The sequence below is a fragment of the Drosophila hydei genome, unplaced genomic scaffold (assembly GCF_003285905.1).
Source record: "Drosophila hydei strain 15085-1641.00,03,60 unplaced genomic scaffold, DhydRS2 tig00000315-arrow-arrow-pilon, whole genome shotgun sequence".
NCBI lineage: Eukaryota > Metazoa > Arthropoda > Insecta > Diptera > Drosophilidae > Drosophila > Drosophila hydei.
This window is the reverse complement of record NW_022045707.1, coordinates 394204-415522: the sequence shown is the minus strand read 5'-3', so window position 1 is coordinate 415522 and position 21319 is coordinate 394204. Positions and strand designations below refer to the sequence as shown.

Here is a 21319-nt window from a genome sequence, read left to right as displayed (position 1 = left end):
TTTTAACAAATATATATATAGAGAGGCGCAGACCCTTGCGTACAAATGGGATATATATATATATTTGATATAAGATTTTGTATATACGACTACTTCTGCAACTAGATAATAAGTCCTACGTATACTTCTTCTGTTGCTTCTATCATTTTGCATAAATGGAACGGAAAGTGCAACTCAGAGGTGAAAGATGGTCGTATGTCTATTTATGACTGTATTTACAAAGCTCAAATATGCGAGAAGGCTGTAAAACACTAAATAAACACTAAGTAAATAGTTAGTTAAGTTAATTATAATAGGATAAACATATATTTATAAATATATGTATATATACGTCTATATATACAGTGGGAAATATATAATAACACCACTTTGACTGCAATTTCGCATTGTTTCTTGAGCATTTTCCAAATTTCCTTTAATACAAATTTCTACTATTAGAAATTTCCATTCAAATGTCCTTTGATACAAATTGAACTCAATGCAAATCATCAATATAAATTTCCCCTTTTACAAATTTCTCTTTTTAAAAAATCCTTTGATAAAAATTCCTCTCAGACAAATTTCATTTGATACAAAATTCTCATTATACAAGTTTTCTCTGATACACATTTCCTTCAAAACTAATTTGCTTTAATATAAATTTTCACATATGCAAATTCAATTTTTATTCAAAAGACGTAGCTTATGCTTCTCCTTATCTTTTATCCCTATCCTCTTCTACTAAAAGCACATTCATAACTTTTCTAAACTTCAACAGAAATTGCTTGTGTCGTTGGTGTTATTATATATTAAACTATTTCACTTTATTGACTGACTATATGATTTGCTGATTTACTGACTAGTCCGTCTGGCTGTAATAGCTACTGTAGTTACATCATACGCTTGAGTTGGTGGCAGAGGGTTGTATGCAATACTTATTAAATATATATTCGTATTATTTTTTATAATAATATTTAGCAATTATTTAACATTGGATCTCTAAGTGGAAGTTCATTGAACGTCTACACTCATTACAGTTATACAAATCGCTCAAAATTTAATTTGGAATGTGATGAAATATGTCAGGGTAGTACGGCGCTGGTATCGAAAGAAACGTTTCAAATTCAACGAATTTCCTGTTAAAAGCACTGCATTTTCCTATTAGAATTTCAATAAATTGGTCAATATTTAGGTAGAGCCCGAGCCTAAACAGATAAAACTTTTGAAATTAGGGTCATATTTGGCTGGTTTATTCAAAGTACTAAAGTGATGAAAATTCGCATATAAAAATGAGCGCTCAAAAAAAACTTTATATTAAAAATATGACAACATAAGATATTTTGTTACTTACTTGCATTTATGTTCGTCCGTTCACCTTGTTGACATGTATTCTCATGAATGGAATACATCTCCATCTGATTGGCTGCAGTTAAATGCGATTCCTAAGAGTATGCAATGAATTCACAAAATACGCCTCCTAAAAGTAGGCTATGAAAAATTTCAGATCCTGAATTTGGGTTCGTTCGCTTGCTATTCAGCTGAGCGCAACGTGAAATTTTTCGACTCGCATTAGCTCCAGACATTTATTTAGTAGCATTTTTGGGTTATGGCTGCTGTCTCCGTAAAGTTTCAATTTAATACAACTTCTTTGGTTTTTCTTCAATTTTTATTCAAAAATTAATTTCTTACATTTTTCTTATGATTTTTGCCTATAAATAGTATTAATAATATAGTATAACTTTTATGAGCTAGCTAAATTAGTACTTAAGTTTTAGCATATACACATATAATAACTAGCGCTAATACAGCTATTAAGTAAAATGATAATAAACTCAAATGAAAACACGAATTTAAATTGTTTAATAATTTGCTCAACAATCAAATTTCGATTGCCAAAAATAAATATTCAATTTAAAAGTTAAATCAAGAAACTAACCAACATACTAACAAATTATAAGCATATTCAGCTCGATGTCTAGCATAGCCCAATCAAATAATGCTTAATAAATAATCTAAAAAGCAACTAATTCGCTTAAGAAAACAATAAATGAATTTAGCTCAATGCGAAGAAAATATTTATGTGACAAAAACTAAATTTAACCTGACTGATTTAGACAAATTACAATTCAAAATTTGCTAACCATTTAACGATAAATTAATAATATTATATACACTATAGAAAGTCGATACATTACATATATAATATATATCTATATATGTATGTATGTATATCTTTATAAATGTTTACAAAGATTTAATCTTACTTATGCACAAACTAAATCAATGTTTTAAGCCTCTTGATGTTTGATGTTAAATAAAAAACCAAAACGGAAAAAAACAATTCTTTATAATTAAATGATTTAAGCTGAGCTAAGCTATGTGAGCGCTGAGCAGTCCGCGATTTGTTGATGATGATTCCTGTATATCCTTGCTACTATATTCCAAAAGAGCTTTGATCCTTGTGTATGGCTTCCATGTAAGGCTTAGACATTGCTTGAAACATAAGTCCATTGCTAAGCTTAATTGGGATAAAAGTTAGCTTAGAAACGTCTGTTGGTTCAATGTGTATAATACAATTTTACAAATTTATTTAATTAGGCATATGCTTGTTTATATAATCGTACAATTTCAATATGTTCTCTTTACAGTTTAATATCATTCTTACATTGACTACGCTTGTTGTTAATAGGTTAAGAAGTTTTGATTATGCTGTTGGAGTTCGACTAAAATTATGTTGGATTAACGTGTTTCTGGTCAAGAAATACAAAGTTCTCAGTTTCGATATGGCGACAAGGATTTGTAAAACTGTTACAGCTTGTAAAAAGTTAAAGGCTTCTCGACTTTACACACAGATATTGGTCCAACGTTTCTTATGTAAGGATTGCCTCAAGCAAATAAAAAGCGAACCTAGATACGAAAATTTTGATTTGCTATTGATTGGTTCGCTAGGTTCGCTTTAGTATAGTATAGTAACTGAATAACAAAAACTTGCCAAACAATCAGAATGCAACACAAATTCTAAATCATCTGACGATGAGAAGTGTGATTCGGTGTAACAATGAAATGTTTCGTTTCTCCATTAATTAGTGAGCAAATCAATAGATATATATATGTCTATGTATATATATATGTGCATATATATATAGTTATATGTATGTTAACACAGTTGAAATAGGAGTAAATAATATACTATATAGCAAGTATTGTTAATACAATGTTCAACATTTAGGCACAAATTATATTGCTTTCAATTAGTTAGGGAAAATTATTGCATATTTTTAAAAAGAGTTGATCTCTCCGTCTTTTACAATGCAACTGGGGAGTCTCATAACCATCATCACCATCGTCAAAATAATACATGTATTTCATATAACTAGGAATCATATGTGTCGAAAAGCTCAAATTCAAGTTGAGGTCAAACGTTTCGGCGAATTGGTGTTCGCATTGCTGTTGGCCAACACCGTCTCCTTGGCACGCTCGTGTTCGTCTTGAAAGAAGATTTTGGTAATGACAACATCGCCGGTGCTCAATGTCTGCGACTCGGCATCCACCAGCTTAACGACGCGCTTCTCATTTCCCGATCTTAAAATGGGCGTAATGCTACGTTCTCCATGGCAGTTGCAGTTCTTCATGCTAAAAGTAACAAGAGACAAATATTATTTTGATGGCTACGGCTTCTAGCTGGACACTGCCACTTACTTTCTCGATTTCTCGCGAATAATTTGCAGATTCTCAGTTGTAGCAATACTGGACCCCAATTGTTCTTGCATTGCGTTGGAAGTGATTATCTATGATGAAGAGTTGGTTAGAGATGGATTCTAAGTTGGGGCTTACATTCGGTTTACTTGATCGCATGGCAATGTGGTTGCAGTTGTCAATATGGCCTCGAGTTTATCAATACGCGCTATTCGATCCATTGATTTGTTTTGCAATATTTCCTCTAGCATTTGCATCGATTCAGTCAAACTGGGCGGCTCCGAGCTGAAGCGCGGCGAGAAGGTGCCCGAGAGCGAATTGTCCGATGGAACCGAATCCAAACTTGGAAAGAAGTCATTCTCATTTGCCTCCGCCTCATCCTCCGAGTCACTTTGATCTCTGCAAAAGAACCTAAGTTGAAGATATCTTCAAGGAAACTCAATAATCACAACGAACTTGTTTGGATTGCCCGCAGATTCCATTTTCTCCAGCTTCTTGGCCACTTTGTAGTAGCCCTTGAGTCGCTCCTTCTCTTCCTCCGTCAAGTCCATGTAGCTGTAAGGAAATACGAAATTCATTAACAGGGAGTCCGTTGGGTTCATGGCTTCACTGTACTCACCGCAGCAGTCGTATCTCTCGATTGGATAATACAATACTTTTGCTGGTCTGAGCCAGCTTCTGCTTGAGGTCCGAGACCTCAGTGCTGACCTTTCGCTGCTTCTTGCGAATCTTGACTTCGTTGGGCTTGATCTGCATAAGAATTTGCTCGGTGCACAGTTCAGAGAATAGCTGCCTGTTCTCTGGCTTAATTTGCTGAGCTAGATTGCCAAAGAGCTGTTCGTGTATCAGCACGAGCACATCGCCGGCTGCGTAGAGCATCATTTCGCGGGTCAGCGGTCGCTTGGCCCAGAACTTTTGATCGCGGCGATAGATTTGCTTGAGCTGATCCTTGATGGGATTGCAGGGTGCATTATACTGCTCGCACAGCGAGTTCAATGATATGTATTTAGCCTTATAGACCTGCTTGCCATTCTCCTGGTACTGCAGAACGGCGTGCGCTGCTTGCGTGTCGAAGACGTTGCGCAGCAAAATGCCAAACTGCAGGTAGAGATTGACTGCGTCGTTGCGACAGTCGTGAATCACCTTAATTACCTGATCATGCTCCAGCAGCGTCTTCAGGCCACCGTCGCTGACCATGGCCGGGCAGGACTGCACGTCGAAGAGGAAGGCCTCGCCACGTGCTGTGCCGATTTCGATCAAAGTGATTTCACCTTTGATGCCCAGGTTGATGCCTTCGCAATCCAGCGAGATGGCTATGTTGTGCTCCTCGTCTTTGGCCAGATCTAGCAGCGCGTCGGTGACAAAGGTTGAGTGCTTGACATTTGCTATAACTGTTGTGTTTTGCAGCACCTTGATCTTCCAGGTGTCGCCCACAAAATAACTTTGACTAGTTGCGGCATTCGCTGCTGCTGTTGCTGCAGCTGTCGCTGCTTTGGTGTTGCTGCCGTGCACGGAACTCGAGTGCGCGTTTTGATTAGCCAACGATTGCTTATCCTTCTCCAGGTTCTCGGCCAAGGTGCGTATGACCAGAGTATTGATGCGCTGCTTCAAGGTTTGATTCACGCTATTCAAGCGCTCCGTTGGTGCTGATTGCTGCTGCTGCTGTTGCTGCTGCTGCTGCTGCGTTGCGGCGCCTATGGGCCCATAGCACACATTGGAGCTGGGATAGTTGTTCTCACACAGATTCTCCAGCTTGAGCTCCGACATGGGCACATAGCTATCGAAGCCCGAATTGGGCTCCGACTTGTTCTGACTCTGGCCAAAGCCGTTGCCGCCCGTCATGTTGGAGACGGGCGCATTTAGCTTAAAGTTAGGCGATGCTATATTATTATTATTGTTGTTGTTGTTGTTGCTGTTGTTGTTGTTGTTGTTACTCGGACTGCTGTAGCCATTGCTGCGCATTCCCGGCGAATGCAAACGCTGCTGCACAGGACTCAGAGCCAGCTCGCCCTTGCGAGGATTCTGATTGTTGTTAACCGAATTGAATTGCTCTCGCGAGCGAGCCTGTGCCTGCTGTATGTGGGAGTCACTCAGCTTGGGCTTCTGCAGCAGCGTGACTAGATTCGCCTGTATGTGAAAGCAATCGCCGAATAGTTTAAGGAACGAGCTCAAGTCGCCGGGCGTCTTGAACATGCGCAGCCATTGGTCCTGCGGAAAGTTCAAGGTCAGCAAATGGAACAGCTGATCTACTAGCAGCGGGCCCTTCATCTCAATGCACTGCGCGAAAAAGTCGAGCATCTGCTGTGTGCCCCGCGTATCGATATTCGACTGCGGCAAATGCAAGCGATCTCTGGCTGGCAGATCCGTCATATTCTCGCTGCCCACCAGCATCACATAGTCATCCATGACCTTGAACGTGTCCGTGTGTTTCGAGAGGAAGTCTGTGAACTCCTTGATATGCTGACCTACGAAATACCAAAGAGAGAACGAATTCCGATTAGTTCAGCTGTATACTATCTACATCGATCCATCTCTATATATTTATATTTATACATATACATTATCTGCATGTACTATATATTATCGTATATATATTATTCATCCAGCTACATTCATTATATCGCATTTCCTCTATCGAGTCAATTATCATCTCTTGCAGCAAGCAGAGCTTAAGGAGCTTTCGCTTTTTATACCCCCCATACATTTAAACAGGGTATATTGTTTTCTTTAAAATATATTTAAGAGCTCATATAAATATTTATAAAAGCAAGTCCATTTTGCTGGTCCATCTCGAATGCTTTCGTTATCGTTAAGTGTGGACAGTTTTAACACATATTACTTTTGGGATATCATCAATTATATACAATTCAAAGCCTGATCATTGCTTAGGGTATTTCCCAGTCGTGTATTTCCTAACTGTATATTCGAGATGTTAATTTGAGTTTAAATAAAAACAGGTTAAGCAAACAAAGAGCATTGATTGCATGCTTAAATAAACTAACTAGAGTTAAGAACTCAATTCAGCTAAGTTAAGCTAAGTTGAGTTCGGTTCAGTTCACTCACCGGATATGTGACGCACTTGGGGCGATGCCTGCGACCGATGGCCCAGCAGACTGCGCACTGGCACTTCGGCTGCGGCGCCGTACTGCAGCATCTTGTTCTTGAAGTAGTCTTTAGCCTCTTGGATGTAGTCGCGCTTGCCGCCGGCGTTGCCATCGTCGGAGCTGCTGTGCTGATAAGCGTTCACCTGCACATAATCACCGTCCACCAAAAATATCGATGGGTATTGGGCAAGAAATTTCTTCAGACCTGTCAGCGCCAAGCCAAAGGCAAAGAGAAAGACAGAGAGAGAGAGAGACAAAGTTGTCAATTATAATTAGTATAAGCCATTAGTGAGAGTCTCTTCTCAGCTCATCTCTTGCTTAATGCACTAATGCAGTAAAAGTGTTAACTTAATTAATTTGTCAGCGTCTTCCCATTCAATGCGATGGTATTTATGTGTGTGTGTATGTGTGTGTGTCTATCTAAATATGTACTCTCCACAGCAGTTGAATTATAAGTTAGCTTTAAAATGCGAATTGTGTAACTTTTTGCTATCTCCGGCAGCTAGCTACATATGTCTTTCTTCCCATAATTAACTTTATTGTAATCACTATATCACATACGTACACAATACATATATTTATGTATGCATTTGTATGTATGTAGGGTCCTCTTTCTCTTTCTAGTTTGTAAAGTTGGCTAAAGTTTTGCCCTTATCTCATTTACAATTGTGCGGATGAAACTCGAGCATTTTGCAGAAAGTTGTCCGTTACACAGCGAACTATAAAAGCATATTTGAAATGATTCCGACTAGAAGTTACCCTGCCTGCGAGCACATACATACGTATACCTATACCTATCGTACGAGTTAAGCAAACATTACTCTTAGTCAAAAGACACCGATACTCTACTACTCAAACTCTTATACTTGCAGAATCAATTTATATACACTTATACATTCCGTGAGAAGTATAGATCAACTCTTATAATCTACTCTAATACTGATACTCAAATACTCCTATACATCAATAATCTCATTCATATACTCTCCTACACGTATAACGAGAATATACGGACTTATACACTATAATACTTATACTCTTCTTTTCCTAAAAGCACTCATATACGCTTAGATTGAAACACATGCCAAGATAATATACGAACTCTTATACGAATTCTCCAGCACTTATACTTTAATACTCATACTCTGATACTCTTATAATCACTTCCTTATACTCTTGACAGGCTGAACAAAAACAAAAACTCTTTTACTCGTATTCTTATACTCATACTCTTATAATCACTCTCATGTATATTCTTATCCGGACTAAGCTACGCTCCTGAAAGACATTCATATCAAGGAGAATACTATAGAATACTATAGTAATACCATATGGATAATTCTCATATTTTAACAATGCACTCTGAATTTGGTTACAGTGTACAACTCCAGCCAAATGAAAAGTGAATGCACTCAGCGAAGCTGCGCGAGCTATTTTATTTGATAAATCAGGTCATAGTTGCCTGACTGACTGAGTCGAGTCGCAACAGACACCCACCCCGTCCGTCAGTGGGTGCGCATACTGTACATGGCGTGGCGGGCAGGGCGGGTGTCACAGCCTATTGTGTGTGTAATATGACGTGACATGGCAAACGCGCAACATTTGGACAGAGCACGGGAGAGGCCAAAGGGGAAATTGTTTTTATTGTTGCGTGTCGTAGGGGGAGCAGCAACAGCAACAGCAACAGCATCTACCTCTGCCTCTGCCTCTACTGTTGTCATTTGGAATTTGTAACAAGTTGTGCACAAGAAATTAATCAAATTTAAATTCAAATAATCAAAAGTGTAAAGAAATTGCTAGGCATTATATAAGGATTACCCAAGATTTGCTGGGATTTCGTCTAACAAATCTATTCCCATGTGTTCAATGAGCCACAGAACTGATAAATGACCCCGACCCTTCCGCCCCCACAGTGAAAGTAAAAAGAAATATCGTCGTACTTTATGTGTGTCCACTAAATGGGGGCCTGGCAACGGCTGCATAATTCAATTTTTTATGTCTTTATCCACCTTTTGCATTACACAAATTGAAATTGAAATTTACAGTTGAAGTTCCTGGCCAAAATAGATACATATAAAGGAAGCAAAGCCATATATATATACATATATATCTATATTATGTAGAAGAGCTTCTACACGTTCATAAAAGTAGCGAGGGCAGCTCGAAAACTTAAGCAAAAGGATCTCTCAATCTATTATCCTATATTTCCGTTATCATTTAAGTGTAGACAGCTTTAACAATATCAGATTTTGGGGGTCTTTCCCCAGTCTGAGAGGGAAACTTCAAGTCTTTAGGTCTTTAACAGCTTCACCTGAAATATGACATTCATTCCAATATATCATGCGCACCTCATGTTAATTACCTCATTTATCGAAAATTCGCATATATTTCAGAAATAACTGGAGAGCTCTGAAAGTATTTATATTTATATTTATATTCATATATATTCTGTGTACTGTATACTGTATTGATATTGTTTTAGCTAGTATCCCGTTACGTGTTCGGCGATTTCCCAGTTCTCCTCGGCCTTGAAGGGGCCTTTAATGCAACACTCGCTCTTTGAACAAATGCCGACCATATATTGAGAAATGCTGCGAGTATCGCGATAATAGAGAATTCTCATGCAATCGCGCACCAGATTGGCTGCCTCTGCCAAAGTGAAGTCCCGATCTCTGGGCTTCCGTTCGCGTACGAGCGGCACGGTTATCAAACGAGCAAAGCCGCAGGCCACAACGTAACTGTGTTGGGACGTGCCACGCGCATCCACAACACTTAGGAACGGTTGCAGGTTGGCATCGAGTCCACCAATGACCAGCTCCATGTCGAGTGGATCCTTCAGGGTGCGCCGGCTGTAGAGGAGCCGTGTCACCCAGTTTAGCAGAGCATTCGGCCTTATGTTGAGCCCATCGCCCAGACAGTAATCGTCGACTACCTTCTGATTGATCGTACGCACCAGGGACTGTATGTCAGCGAAATCCCCCCCACCACCTAGCAGAACATTATCATTGATCCGAATCACTCGATTGACATTCTGGTACCTGGCCAAGGTGCCATAGGTGACGAGCGTGTCGGCCGAGAGCAAAACGCCGTCATCAAATCGTATGCCCAGCACTGAGGAGCCAGGTGAATAACACATTGAGTATTTGGTAACAGGTAACTTAGCATTCACAAAATCCTCCAAAAATAAAATAGACTGACATGAAAACAATTTTGCAAAGCTCAAAGTTGAATGCTTAGAAAAGAGGCCAAATAATTTTAAAAAAATCTTCGAATAGATCTAAGATTTAAGTCATATAAATAAAAAGAAATTATAAATGATTTTCTCCAATTATTAGGATATAGCTAATTTTTCAAAACTTAAACTTAAGCATTTTTCTCACAGCATACTAAAATCTTAAGCTACTTAAGGACTAGTTGGAATATATCTATATACCTATATAGTATACTTTCCTATCCTCTATTTTTTATAGGCTTAACTCATTGGAAGTATTAAAGAAAGATTAAAATCGCAGCTCTGCGCATGGTTCAGGGTATCTCGTACTCTTCCAAGTAGACCACTGAAGTCTGGAATCTTGAGTATGTTAGATTATAGTATATAAGGACTTAGAAATCTTTAAAACTTTAGGAGCAGCCCTCGCTTATAGCTTCCTGAGACACTGCCAAGCAAAATATTATGATACAGAGGCAACAATACTTGCCAGCGACATTTCTTGGCAAAAATATATATATTTTAAGGGGGCCGACGGCATGCCCCCGAGGAGCAGGTGGAGTGGGCGGCAGCAGGTGTCGGCGCAGGCACATTTAATGCTCACTCACTCGCCTCACATTATTGGACACAAGAGTTTTTGTGGCCAATTTTCAAATGCAACGAGCACATTTTCTATAAATATATACAAACACACACACACACGCTTATATATGTATGCATGTGTGTGCATATTTCATGTTGCTTATTGAAATGTAACCTTTACACCTTTAGAAAATTCAGCAGGTGTAGCCGAAAAGGGTTATGTGCACATAAATTCAAGATTTTATGTCTTCAAGTTGGGAAAGTTCAATTTGCTGCTGGGCAAATGGATTCTAGGTGGAGTTGAAGGCACATTTGGCTGACTTCATTATGAATCAATTAATTGAAACATTTGTTTCATTAGGCCATATTAATAAATATCAAATTGTGCTGTTAAGTTTGTTGCTCAAGTCAAATAATCAATGTCGAGCTTGAAGCTCTCCCTCCGCCAACTCCACTTTGATTTCACATTTCCACATTTCCATTTCGCCCCAAGCTAAGAATAATAACAGGAAAAACCTTGCCAGCTGGCAGACGCACAACTGCTGACACGCAATGCCAAAGGAGCACGAGGAGCACGAGGAGCAGGAGAGCAGCTTGCTGAAGGATTCCAAATGGGCCAGCCGACTGCTGTCGGCATAAAATCGTTAAATTTATGTTCCTTGTCGTCTGCAAACGGGAGGCCAAAGTCAAAAAGCTGAACATGTTAAAGGGCTAAAAGCGAAACAGGCACACGATGGTCCATCGATCATTGAACAGCCAGCAAAATCAACAAGCACACAGCTTCCAAGAGTCTAAAGAGGAGCTGCCCTTAATACCCTGCACACACATTGCGAATGGCTAAGCAGGGTATATTGGCTTTTGGCTAAAATGCATGTAGGAGGCATTCCTTCTTATCAGTTGATATGGATATATTTAGCTGGATATTTTAACATATGCTCTAGAGTGCAGCAAGTCTTAGGTCTGTCTTCTGCATTTGCTAAAACCACCCTCGCCCTCGCATTATGTGTGCTCAGCTGGCTCAACTGACAAATGCGTTGCCAATCGATTACGCAAAAAATAACAAAGCATGTCTTGGAGACCTCCATCGATAGCCCCGCCAATATATAAATGGAATATGTTTGTGTGCAACTATTTGACAACAGCCACAGCCGCAGTCGCAGCTACAGCCACATCGACTAATAGTCAACAGTTAATGGCCCGGTCAAGTTTGGTCAAATGATTCGCGCGAATCGCATGCAAAACTTGTTTTTATGTCCGCTCGCAATGTCAAATGGAGTATATTTGGATTATGCTATTTATGTGTGTGTTCATCAAGAGGCTCGCCTATTTGATGAATAACATATAACGTATAACACATATACATATCATATAACACATAGAGGAGTTTTGTAGCTGACCAACGCTACAGATTAATTTACATGTTCCGTTTGGCAATATGTTTTCGAGCTGGGAACGAGTATTGTGTAGTCTGTGAGTGCCCATTAGAACGTTCTTTTTGCTTATTATTTAGGTTTTCGCTTGTCAAATTAGCAATGGAATTTTGGTTACTGTTTGCTAAGCCATTATCACATATTAGTTAATAGTCTTTAAGCTGAGAAATTGCCATAGAAATTAAGCGTTTGGCGCTTTCTAACAGCTTTCAATGTGTCAATGTTTCAGTTGCTGTTAAGTTGGCACAAAAATTGCTTGCGACATTAATTTTGTAAATGTTTTCTTGTTTGGCTCCTTTAAACCCTCATCAACCACTGGGGAATAGAGAGAGAAGCACACACACAGTGAGAGAGAGGGAGACGGAGAGAGAGCTCAACAAAACTAAACTTATGCATTATTGAAGCAACAAATGGGCATCTATTTCCTTCTCTCTTCCACTCCCTGTCTCTCTCTCTGTGTCTATCTTCCTCTCAGTCTCTCTAGAATAGTGTTTGCTATAATATTTGAAATTCAATTGAACATTTCTGTCACGTAATCGACACTTTTTCTATTGCAAGCCAAACAAGAAAAGCAAATTTACCCACATCATCATCAAATGGAATCCGCCTCAACATCGACTCGGGTTTAAGCTAAGCATTATGAAAATATCAAAGGTACAGAGAGTTGGCCCTTAACGGCTTACAAGTGGAATAAGCAAGCACGAAAAAAAACGTTGACAAGAAAAGGTGCCACACATAAAATATGTTTATAGGAGTGTTTCCATCTAGTTTGTCGGGCTTATTTTTCGGGCTTACGAAATACGCTTTAAGCTGTTTGTTATTGTTTTTTTTTTTTTTTTTTTTTTTTGGATAAAAAGTAGAGGTAATGCATCCAAAGAAAGCTACAGAACGGTTACTTAAGACAAAATTGGCATATAGCTCTTAAGTTAAGTAAGCACGGCTGCAACTAACAGTATTATTTCCATACAGTATATAATTGAATGCAGATATATATCCAAAAACCACTTTAAATCTACATTTTCATTCAGCAAAGCCTACGCACACTCTTACATATATGCTCATACATCTACAACCGTCCGCTCATTAGGAATAATTTAACGTAAATGCTTTGATGTCCTACTCAAAAATTATGCTGCGAAAATTAAATTTGTGTGTGAATTTGGCAGATCCTTTTACTATTTTAAAATGCTTCTTTCGTAGGAGAGCAAGAATTACAGGCATATACGCACACATACATAAACAGAAACAATGATAATGAAAGAATGAGCTTAAACACAAAATGGAATGGTGAGGAAAGCGCAAGAGGCGCCATCTCGCTCGATCGCACTAGCCGATTGCTTGCTTGCAATGCAAGAGAGTAAAGGAGAGTACAGGGCATGGGACAAGTGAAGACTGAGAGAGAGACACTTTCTTTGGATCGCACTGGTCAATAGCTCGATTAAGAGCATAAATTGTATGTGCGTGGGACAAGTGAAGAGAGCGCAGATGACTCAAGCAAAGTGTGGTGTGGGTTCTGCCGCATAAATTGTCTGTCGTTTGATCGAGTTTGGCACCTGGGACTGCTGCAGAAAGTGAGGACCACCCTTCCAGCCCCATTTTTCGCGTTGCTATCCTCATACCTTATTGGAAGAACCTTCCAAGTGTCAAGGGGGCAAGCAGTATCCTTGACTAGACCAATTATGGCTGGAGTACCACAGGGTAGTGTTCTAGGCCCAACACTTTATACTTTATTCACAGGAGATATGCCAACTCCCGAGCCAAATATAGGAAGTACAGATGCAGTACTCATAGCGACCTATGCAGATGACACCGCCATCTTATCACGTCACGTATCTGCGCAAGAAGCTTCAGACTCACTACAAAAATATCTGGACTCTTTCGGACGCTGGGCAAAACGGTGGTGTATCACCATTAATGCACAAAAGTCTGTACATACTACCTTCGCCACTAGAAGAGGAGATTGCCCAAGCGTTGCATTGGGGCCCACTATTCCCAAAGCCTCAAAAGTAAAGTACCTTGGTATCACTCTTGACAGAAGGCTGACTTTTAAAGCGCACATAAGTCAAGTAACCTCAAAATGCAAAAGCAAGCTAAAAACCCTCGACTGGATGCTGAGAGCTTCAAGCAAGTTGTCTTACAGCAGCAAGGCCGCCATCTACAAGGCAATAGTTGTCCCAACCTTCGTATATGGTATCTCCCTATGGGGCTCCTCGGCGAAGACTACAAGGAACAAAATTCAGACCCTGCAGAATAAAGCACTACGCAGATGGACTGGAGCCAGCTGGTTTGTAAGAAACTCAGTCTTACATAGGGATTTAGCAATTCCCACAGTTGCTGAACTCATTGGGCGACACAGTTCAAGATACGCGGACAGACTTGCAGCGCATCCTAACCATCTCGCAAGCAACCTGGCTATAAACAACAATAGGCGAAGACTGAAGAGATCGCATCCTCTAGACAATATTAGAACTAATTAAGATAGTAGCTACAAGTGCAGAATAATTGGCATATCTGCCCTCCCATTAGTTAAGGTTTAGAGCTAAATGCGCTATAGAGTCTAAGACAATAAGCTGCAACAAAATAAAGAAATAAAAAAAAAAAAAAAAAAAAAAAAAAAAAAAAAAAAAAAAAAAAAAAAATTGTCTGTGTTGTTTTTTTATATGTATGTGTTCGCATGGTTAGTAGATATTATCTTAGCCACTTCTTGTTGGCTCTTGCCTTATGCGTTGTTCTGCACTTGCAAACAGTTTATAGCTGTATTCAAAGCGAAACACGATTTGAAGTTTAAAAGACATATGTATTTTAAAGTGCGATAAGTATTTGCTGATTGCATTTGTTGCACTTATTTTATGAGTGCAATTAATGCAACCACAAAGTGTGAACAAATAAAATGTGTTGTAAGAGAAAAAATTAGCAAGGCATGCCAAAGTAAACAACAACTCAACTATGAAAATACCATAATAAAAAACAATAACAAAACACAAATTGTTGTCAAAAAACAGGACTAACTTGGCTAAACGGTGCCACTCCCCTAGCCCAAACTGATTAATACCTTCCCACTTCCTGTACAAATCACCTTGGGGACAGCTTCTATTAATACGCTAATGAATTTTTGGAAAGACTTTTTTAATAGATAAATAGATGGATCGAAGAAAGTGCAGTGCACTGCCCTCCAGTGGATGTTTATTTATAAGACTTTTTTCTGAAGAGTTGTGTATTTCTATTTTTGAAGCACACAAACATCTCAATATGTTTTTTTGTGTGTGTTGAACTGTTTCCTTTTTATACTCGATCATGACGTGCAAATGGGTATTCTCATCTAACTATCTATAGAGACTTGAAGACGTAAACAAAACGTAGCGCGTCTTAAGCAACAATAACTTGGATAGGAAAGGCACGTGTAATATCGATTGAGTTAAAACAGAAAAGAAAACCCTGAAAAAAAACAAAAGCTAGTTCGAGGTTTTATACCCAACAGTAGCCGAATGTCTGAAATGGGCATAACTGTTTTTATAGAGGGTTATATTTACAAAATGTCAAACAATAATATTAATAAAACGATATAATAAACCTGGACAATATTTCATTCATAATATAGCCTGGTATTTGAACCCGAATATAAAAGTTACTAAATAAACTCTCTTTCAATTTCAAGCTGACTCGTCTAATGCCCTTCTTATATCAATTGCACAACACACCTTATAAAGAAACATGTCTACCAATACTGGATAAATAATAAGCTATTGTAAGTTGAAAAAGTTACAAAAAATAAGTTAATACAGGATATGCTGGAGCTGTGTAAATTCCACTCCAAACGATTTTCACATGCGAATTTGAGCAGCTTCAATTGCTAGGCCAAAACTGGCGCCGACTGGATTGGAAGCTGACATTGATGAAATGTGCACTTGGACAAGTGAAGCACTTAAGAGATAACAACACAAACAATAACAACAAGAAACAGACATTGAACCCGCATACATACAGGTGTACAAATATGTTCAGTATTAGTTTTCAACTGGTTTCTGGTTACAGCTGTTTGACTGTAAAATTAACTCAAATATTAGCCTTGCTTCAATGGCCATTATAGGTCTATCAATAGAGAAGGTCATCATGAATGTTACCCACTTTACAGTCTGTCACATAACTAATATACTCTCTTCTCACTGCATGAGCGAGTACAATTTGCTGTCCAACTCACCCGATTGACTGCCGCCGGCAATTTGTCGCATTTCCTTGGTGAACTCCTTGTTGCCAAATTGGCAGGATAAATCGTGAACGGTGCGTGGCTCTCCTTTATCCAGCAAACGCTCCAGGAAGAACAGCAGCGTCATATTGCGAGCCATCTCGTATTCCATGGACTCCATTATTGTGTGTGTTGTTGAATCTCTATTAACTGGAATAGATAACGACAAAATGTTTTAAATACTTAGGTTAAAGCCACGGCTCAGGTGCCTTTATTTATTTAATACACTTTTCCACTTTTCTACTTTTCTACTTGTCCGCTTTATGTTATTGCATTCTTTCATCTTACATTTCTATCTGTATATCTGTCTTTATCTCTATCTCTATCTCATCTGCTGCGGCTGGCTTGAGTTGCAGCCATAAACTCAACTTGCACGTCAGCTTTTGGCTTAAATAATTGAAAAGCCGCTACGTAAATGTGGCTTGTCTAACTGCAACGTGTTTGTGACTGTGTGTGCATGTGAGTGGCTTTGTGAAATTATCCTTGCGCATATCCTTGTGACGCGCACGAATGTCGAAAAACGACTGAGGTCAACAGCGCTATTCCATGTTAATGTTAATGTTAATGTTAACAATCAGAGGGGTTCCGCATGCTTTTTAACATTTATTATTTATTACTTGCATTATCTTGTTTAAGTCAAGTAAAATAATTGTTAAAGTTTTCAAATTTAACTGAAATATGTAAAATTTTTAGTTTGTGTTGCTTTTAGCTAGACTATAAACGACTGTTACAAGATAAACAAAACTGAAACGAACAGCTGTTGTTGCGGCAGGAAACACGGCGAATTCAGCTTGACTTGCTTTGCCGCTATGGAATGGCTGAACAAGGAGTAAGAGAACAGGGCGAATTTATTGTTGCTCTGCTGAAGTTGTTTTTGTTGAATGCTTTGGTCGTTGGCGTGTGAAAAACAGGTGATTGACACAGAAAAGGTGGACAAGCAACGGAAATAACGAAGCGACTCAGTCTGTAGTTTGTTTATTGAAATTAGCTCTTTGCGTATGTATGTGTGTGCTGTGCAGTGATAACCAAACCCGTTGACAACGGCCACCTAATACAAAATGTATTGAGAACAGGAACGGCAGCACAAAAACAAAAATTTTCATCGGCAAACTAGCATTCCAATGCGGCGGCATTCATTTATTAGCCATTGCATACGTGTATGTGTGCTGTGTTGTGTGCTTGGTAGACAAACAAGAAACTTCGGGTAGACCGATAAAAATTTCGTATTAGACCCACTGTTAGCACTCTTGCCATTTCTTCAGTAAGAAAGAGATGGCAAAATTTAGAAACAAGTGCAAAACGATGATGACTGTTAAAAGTATAGAAAGGTAAAAACAATAAAAAAAGAGAGCAGCGAGGGCAGTGAGAAATGATAAAAAGAAAATACCATACGAAATATGTATATATGTGTAAATGTATGTATATATCTTTTGCAATACGCGGCAGAGAAAACGCGCAAAAACTTTTACATAGTATGCAAAGAAAAAAGCAAAAACAATGTCAATGAGAGATGCACACATATGCAAGTGTGTGTGTCTGCTTATATATTCATGTGTGTATGTAAAAGCAAAAGTGAAAAATGTGAGTTATGTGTATAATTACCTAGCTTATGTCGTATTTGCTTAAGTGAACTTTGTAATCTATATTTAAAATACACTTGTTTCAATTTGTTAAGAGCTTTTGTTGTTGTTGTTGTAAAGGAGATCGCACTCACACACAAACACAGAGAGAGACGACTCTCTTTCTCGCTCTTTCTTCCTCTTCCTTTATCACATACGAAAACGCGATACTAATCCTCGCGTCGGGGATTTAGGCAGTTGTTTTTGTTTTTGTTACTCACTGAGAGACTGAGCTCTTTTCTTAAATTATGTGCATGCGCTTAGCATTTTCGGCGTAATTATCTTATTGGATTCCAGGCATACAGCTCACTCAAAACTTGTTGTTGCCTACGTATGCGCTTGTATGTGTTGAAGCTGACAGGTAAAAAACCGTCTCTGTGTGTGTGCGCGCGTCGCTGTGTAAGTGTGTATGAGAGTAAGGCACTTTGATTGAGTAGTATTAAAAGCAAGTTAAAAACCACTTGTTGCACTATTTTTTATCACCCGCAACAGCTGTGCGCAGCAGACATAAGAACACTAGCAACTTTACTGCCTATTTTAAGCAAAAACACACACGTTTTCGTGTGTTCAAACGGCACAATCTTGTGTATGGAGGTTTTTGGAGCGATGATGACAACGCGAACGCGACTTCAGGTGTGCCTTCGATTACGATACCGATTGGATTTATCTATTAGCTTATTTGTGTGAATGGCATAACAGCTGTGGTAGATAGATGTGACCAGCGGCGGTTTGTTAACAGTGCCAAGCTGAGTTAACATCCAGTCAATTCACAACTGACTAACAGAGTGGCGCGTAAATTAAAACGGAAAACATAAGTCAACAGTGAACAGAGTGTTACTACCAAACACTGTACATTAACAGTGCCAATTGTGGCGCGCTATTCAAATCTCATAAATTCATTCAAGCCGATGAGCCAATTGCTTTTAGTATTCATGTAGTAATCTTTGATTGAAACAATGTCAAATATTGATTTCACACCTTTAGCGTTATATTTGCACGTATGTATGCTTATGACTGATATATAAATCACACGTTGCTGCATTGAGGAAACGCGAATCACGCTCTCGAGCCATAAATTGCAAATGCAAATGCGACACGCGTTCCCAGTTACAAAATGTTGATCGGTCACCTGGCTAATTGATCACACACAAAATGCAATGACCGATATTGAAGAAACGGTGTAGCCCGCAGGCTAGTGACAATTTTTCTGACACCAGGCTACAGGTTAAGTGTTTCCCCTTCTCTCTCCGTCTCTTTTTCAGCTCTTGGCGGGGTGTTAGGTGTACATGGCGCCGCTGTTACTCCAGCTTCAGCTCATGTCGGGCATAATTGAACGCATCCGTTGCTCAACTTGTTGCCGCTAATTAAACTTGATCGACAGGGGCAGGACAGGAGCCCCCCTTTTAGGGGGGCAAAGGGGACAAAGCAGACACTTAATGTAAACATTTATAACTGCTGCGTTTATTCAATTAAAAACGCACTGATTTAGCTCATCTGCTGCGCTCCTCAACAAATTGCAGCCTTGTTGTATGTAGCGTGAAGGAATTTCCATGCACTCAACCAAATGTGCAATTATATATACTTATATAAACTCATGTTGTTGGCCATAAGCTAATGCATCTGTTGTTCCATACGATGTGCAATTTATGAACTTTTCAGCTGGGATTAGTCTCTACGGCTGGACAAGACAAGCTCATCTCTTGCACCTCGCCCCCACAGCTCGCAGCAGGCGAAATCTGTAAACACAATCAACGCAAATACTTCCACTCCTCTATTTTTATCGCGAAAAACCAGCGGGAAGTTTGTCATCAATGCGATCGGCGCCAGAGACGTCGTCTTAGACTGGCAGCTTGACAGTGGCAAAGAGCGAGAGAGAAAGTGGCATAAGTCAAAGGTATATAGCAGCAGTGAGAGTGCTCTAGTCGGGAATGTCCGACCAGAAAATACCTGATGCCTGCGCAGAGCTGATATTCCAATGTTACGTACTTAGCAAACAACACAACACACACACACCCACACCCACAATTTGCATTGTTGTTCCAAATGAACTTTGTTAATAATATTTTTAAAGCATAATGATGTCCATTCATATATATACATAGATATTTGATATATGTATATATAAACTTAGTCATATTGTAAGAAAAGCTAAGATAGCGATTGAGCTAAAGGTGCTTGATCGTCTATTCAAAGAACATTTACAGCTTCTGAGCTAAGACCTTGGGCTGGGAAAGGGGCGCAAGGAGGGCAAAGTGAGTCACATGAAGAAGCAGAGAAGGAAAGCGGAAGGGAGAAGGAAAGCAGGGCGAGAAGTGTCAAAGGAGGCGCTGGCAGCCTGCTGCGAGGTGTGTTTTATGTGCTCTGCGTCACGGGTTGCTGAAGGAGGACGAAGGGGTAACCAGGGAGGTTTGTTGCTTATTTATGTGACACATTCCCAGTCGACAACGATTGTTAACCAAACGTGACTATGACGAAGACGACGAAGCATGCGAAAAGTGCATTCAATTGAAAAGTAACCCGCAATGGCAACGAGCTAGGGCAGACCGGTTCGAAGGAACCAAAGGCAAATCGAGGCGTTGCTTGAAACCGTTCAAATGCGTTAACTATCTCAGTCCGTAGCTATCTCAGGCTTTAAGCTAAATCTGTATCTACAGATTTATGTGGCTGCTGGCAGGAAACTTCATTGAGAAACCGCTTTAGCCTGGGCAGGGCCGAGCCTTATCTTTGAGGGGCTCTGCCAGAAGATTTATAGATCGCTTGCTTAGCCACTGGGCCCAAATGGGGCATAAATTATGCGCGTATCTAAAAATTGTCTAGAGCTCATTTATAAGCGTTTAGTGCCAACGTAAATTGCACCACTGCCCACTAATTGTCCAACTACAATAAATAAGAACAGCACACCTAGGTGCAGGACAATGCGATCAGGTGATTGAGGTAACCGAGGTGACTGAGGTGACCGCTCTGCCCGACCACCTATTGCGTCCGCTTGCCCACAAGTTGCGACGAGTACGTGCAAGACAAAGGCCTAGCACAGGGACTCTTATTAAACAAGTAGAGAATAGAGCCTGCACGACTACGAAATACCCTGGAACTTGTACAGAGCTCATTTCTTAGGGAATTGAGGAGAGTTACAGAAAACGTCAGAATTTATAGTCCTCGTGTTATGCAGAAAAACCCAAGTCGAAATATAGATACTTATCGATTTTAAGTAATTGGCCTAAGAAATTGATAATAAATGAAGAAAAATATTATAATAATAGAATCAGAGATATCTGGACTCAGCTGTCGATACTGATAATATATGACAGCAAGCTAGCCTTCTTCTGACGCGTTACAAAGTAGTAATATACCCCGATCACATTGCAATGTGTGCAGAGTATAGAAGGAGAGAAAATGAAAACCCACGCAGAGCTGGCCCACGTTTTGCCTTAACGATCTTATGACTGTGCAGATTTTCC

The 21319-nt window shown here is 39.4% G+C and overlaps 1 protein-coding gene across 1 annotated transcript; it reads right to left on the bottom strand.

The window, feature by feature from the left end:
• Positions 1-2560: 2560 nt before the first annotated feature.
• Positions 2561-17966, bottom strand: LOC111599918. The gene is made up of 8 exons (XM_023315747.2): positions 17845-17966; positions 16198-16392; positions 6739-6984; positions 4295-6140; positions 4132-4230; positions 3825-4074; positions 3679-3767; positions 2561-3612 (listed from the first exon to the last, which is right to left on the bottom strand). Exons 2-8 carry the CDS (start codon positions 16361-16363, stop codon positions 3384-3386), a joined length of 2925 nt encoding a protein of 974 aa, XP_023171515.2. The 5' UTR covers positions 16364-16392; positions 17845-17966; the 3' UTR covers positions 2561-3383.
• Between the last annotated feature and the right edge of the window lie 3353 nt (positions 17967-21319).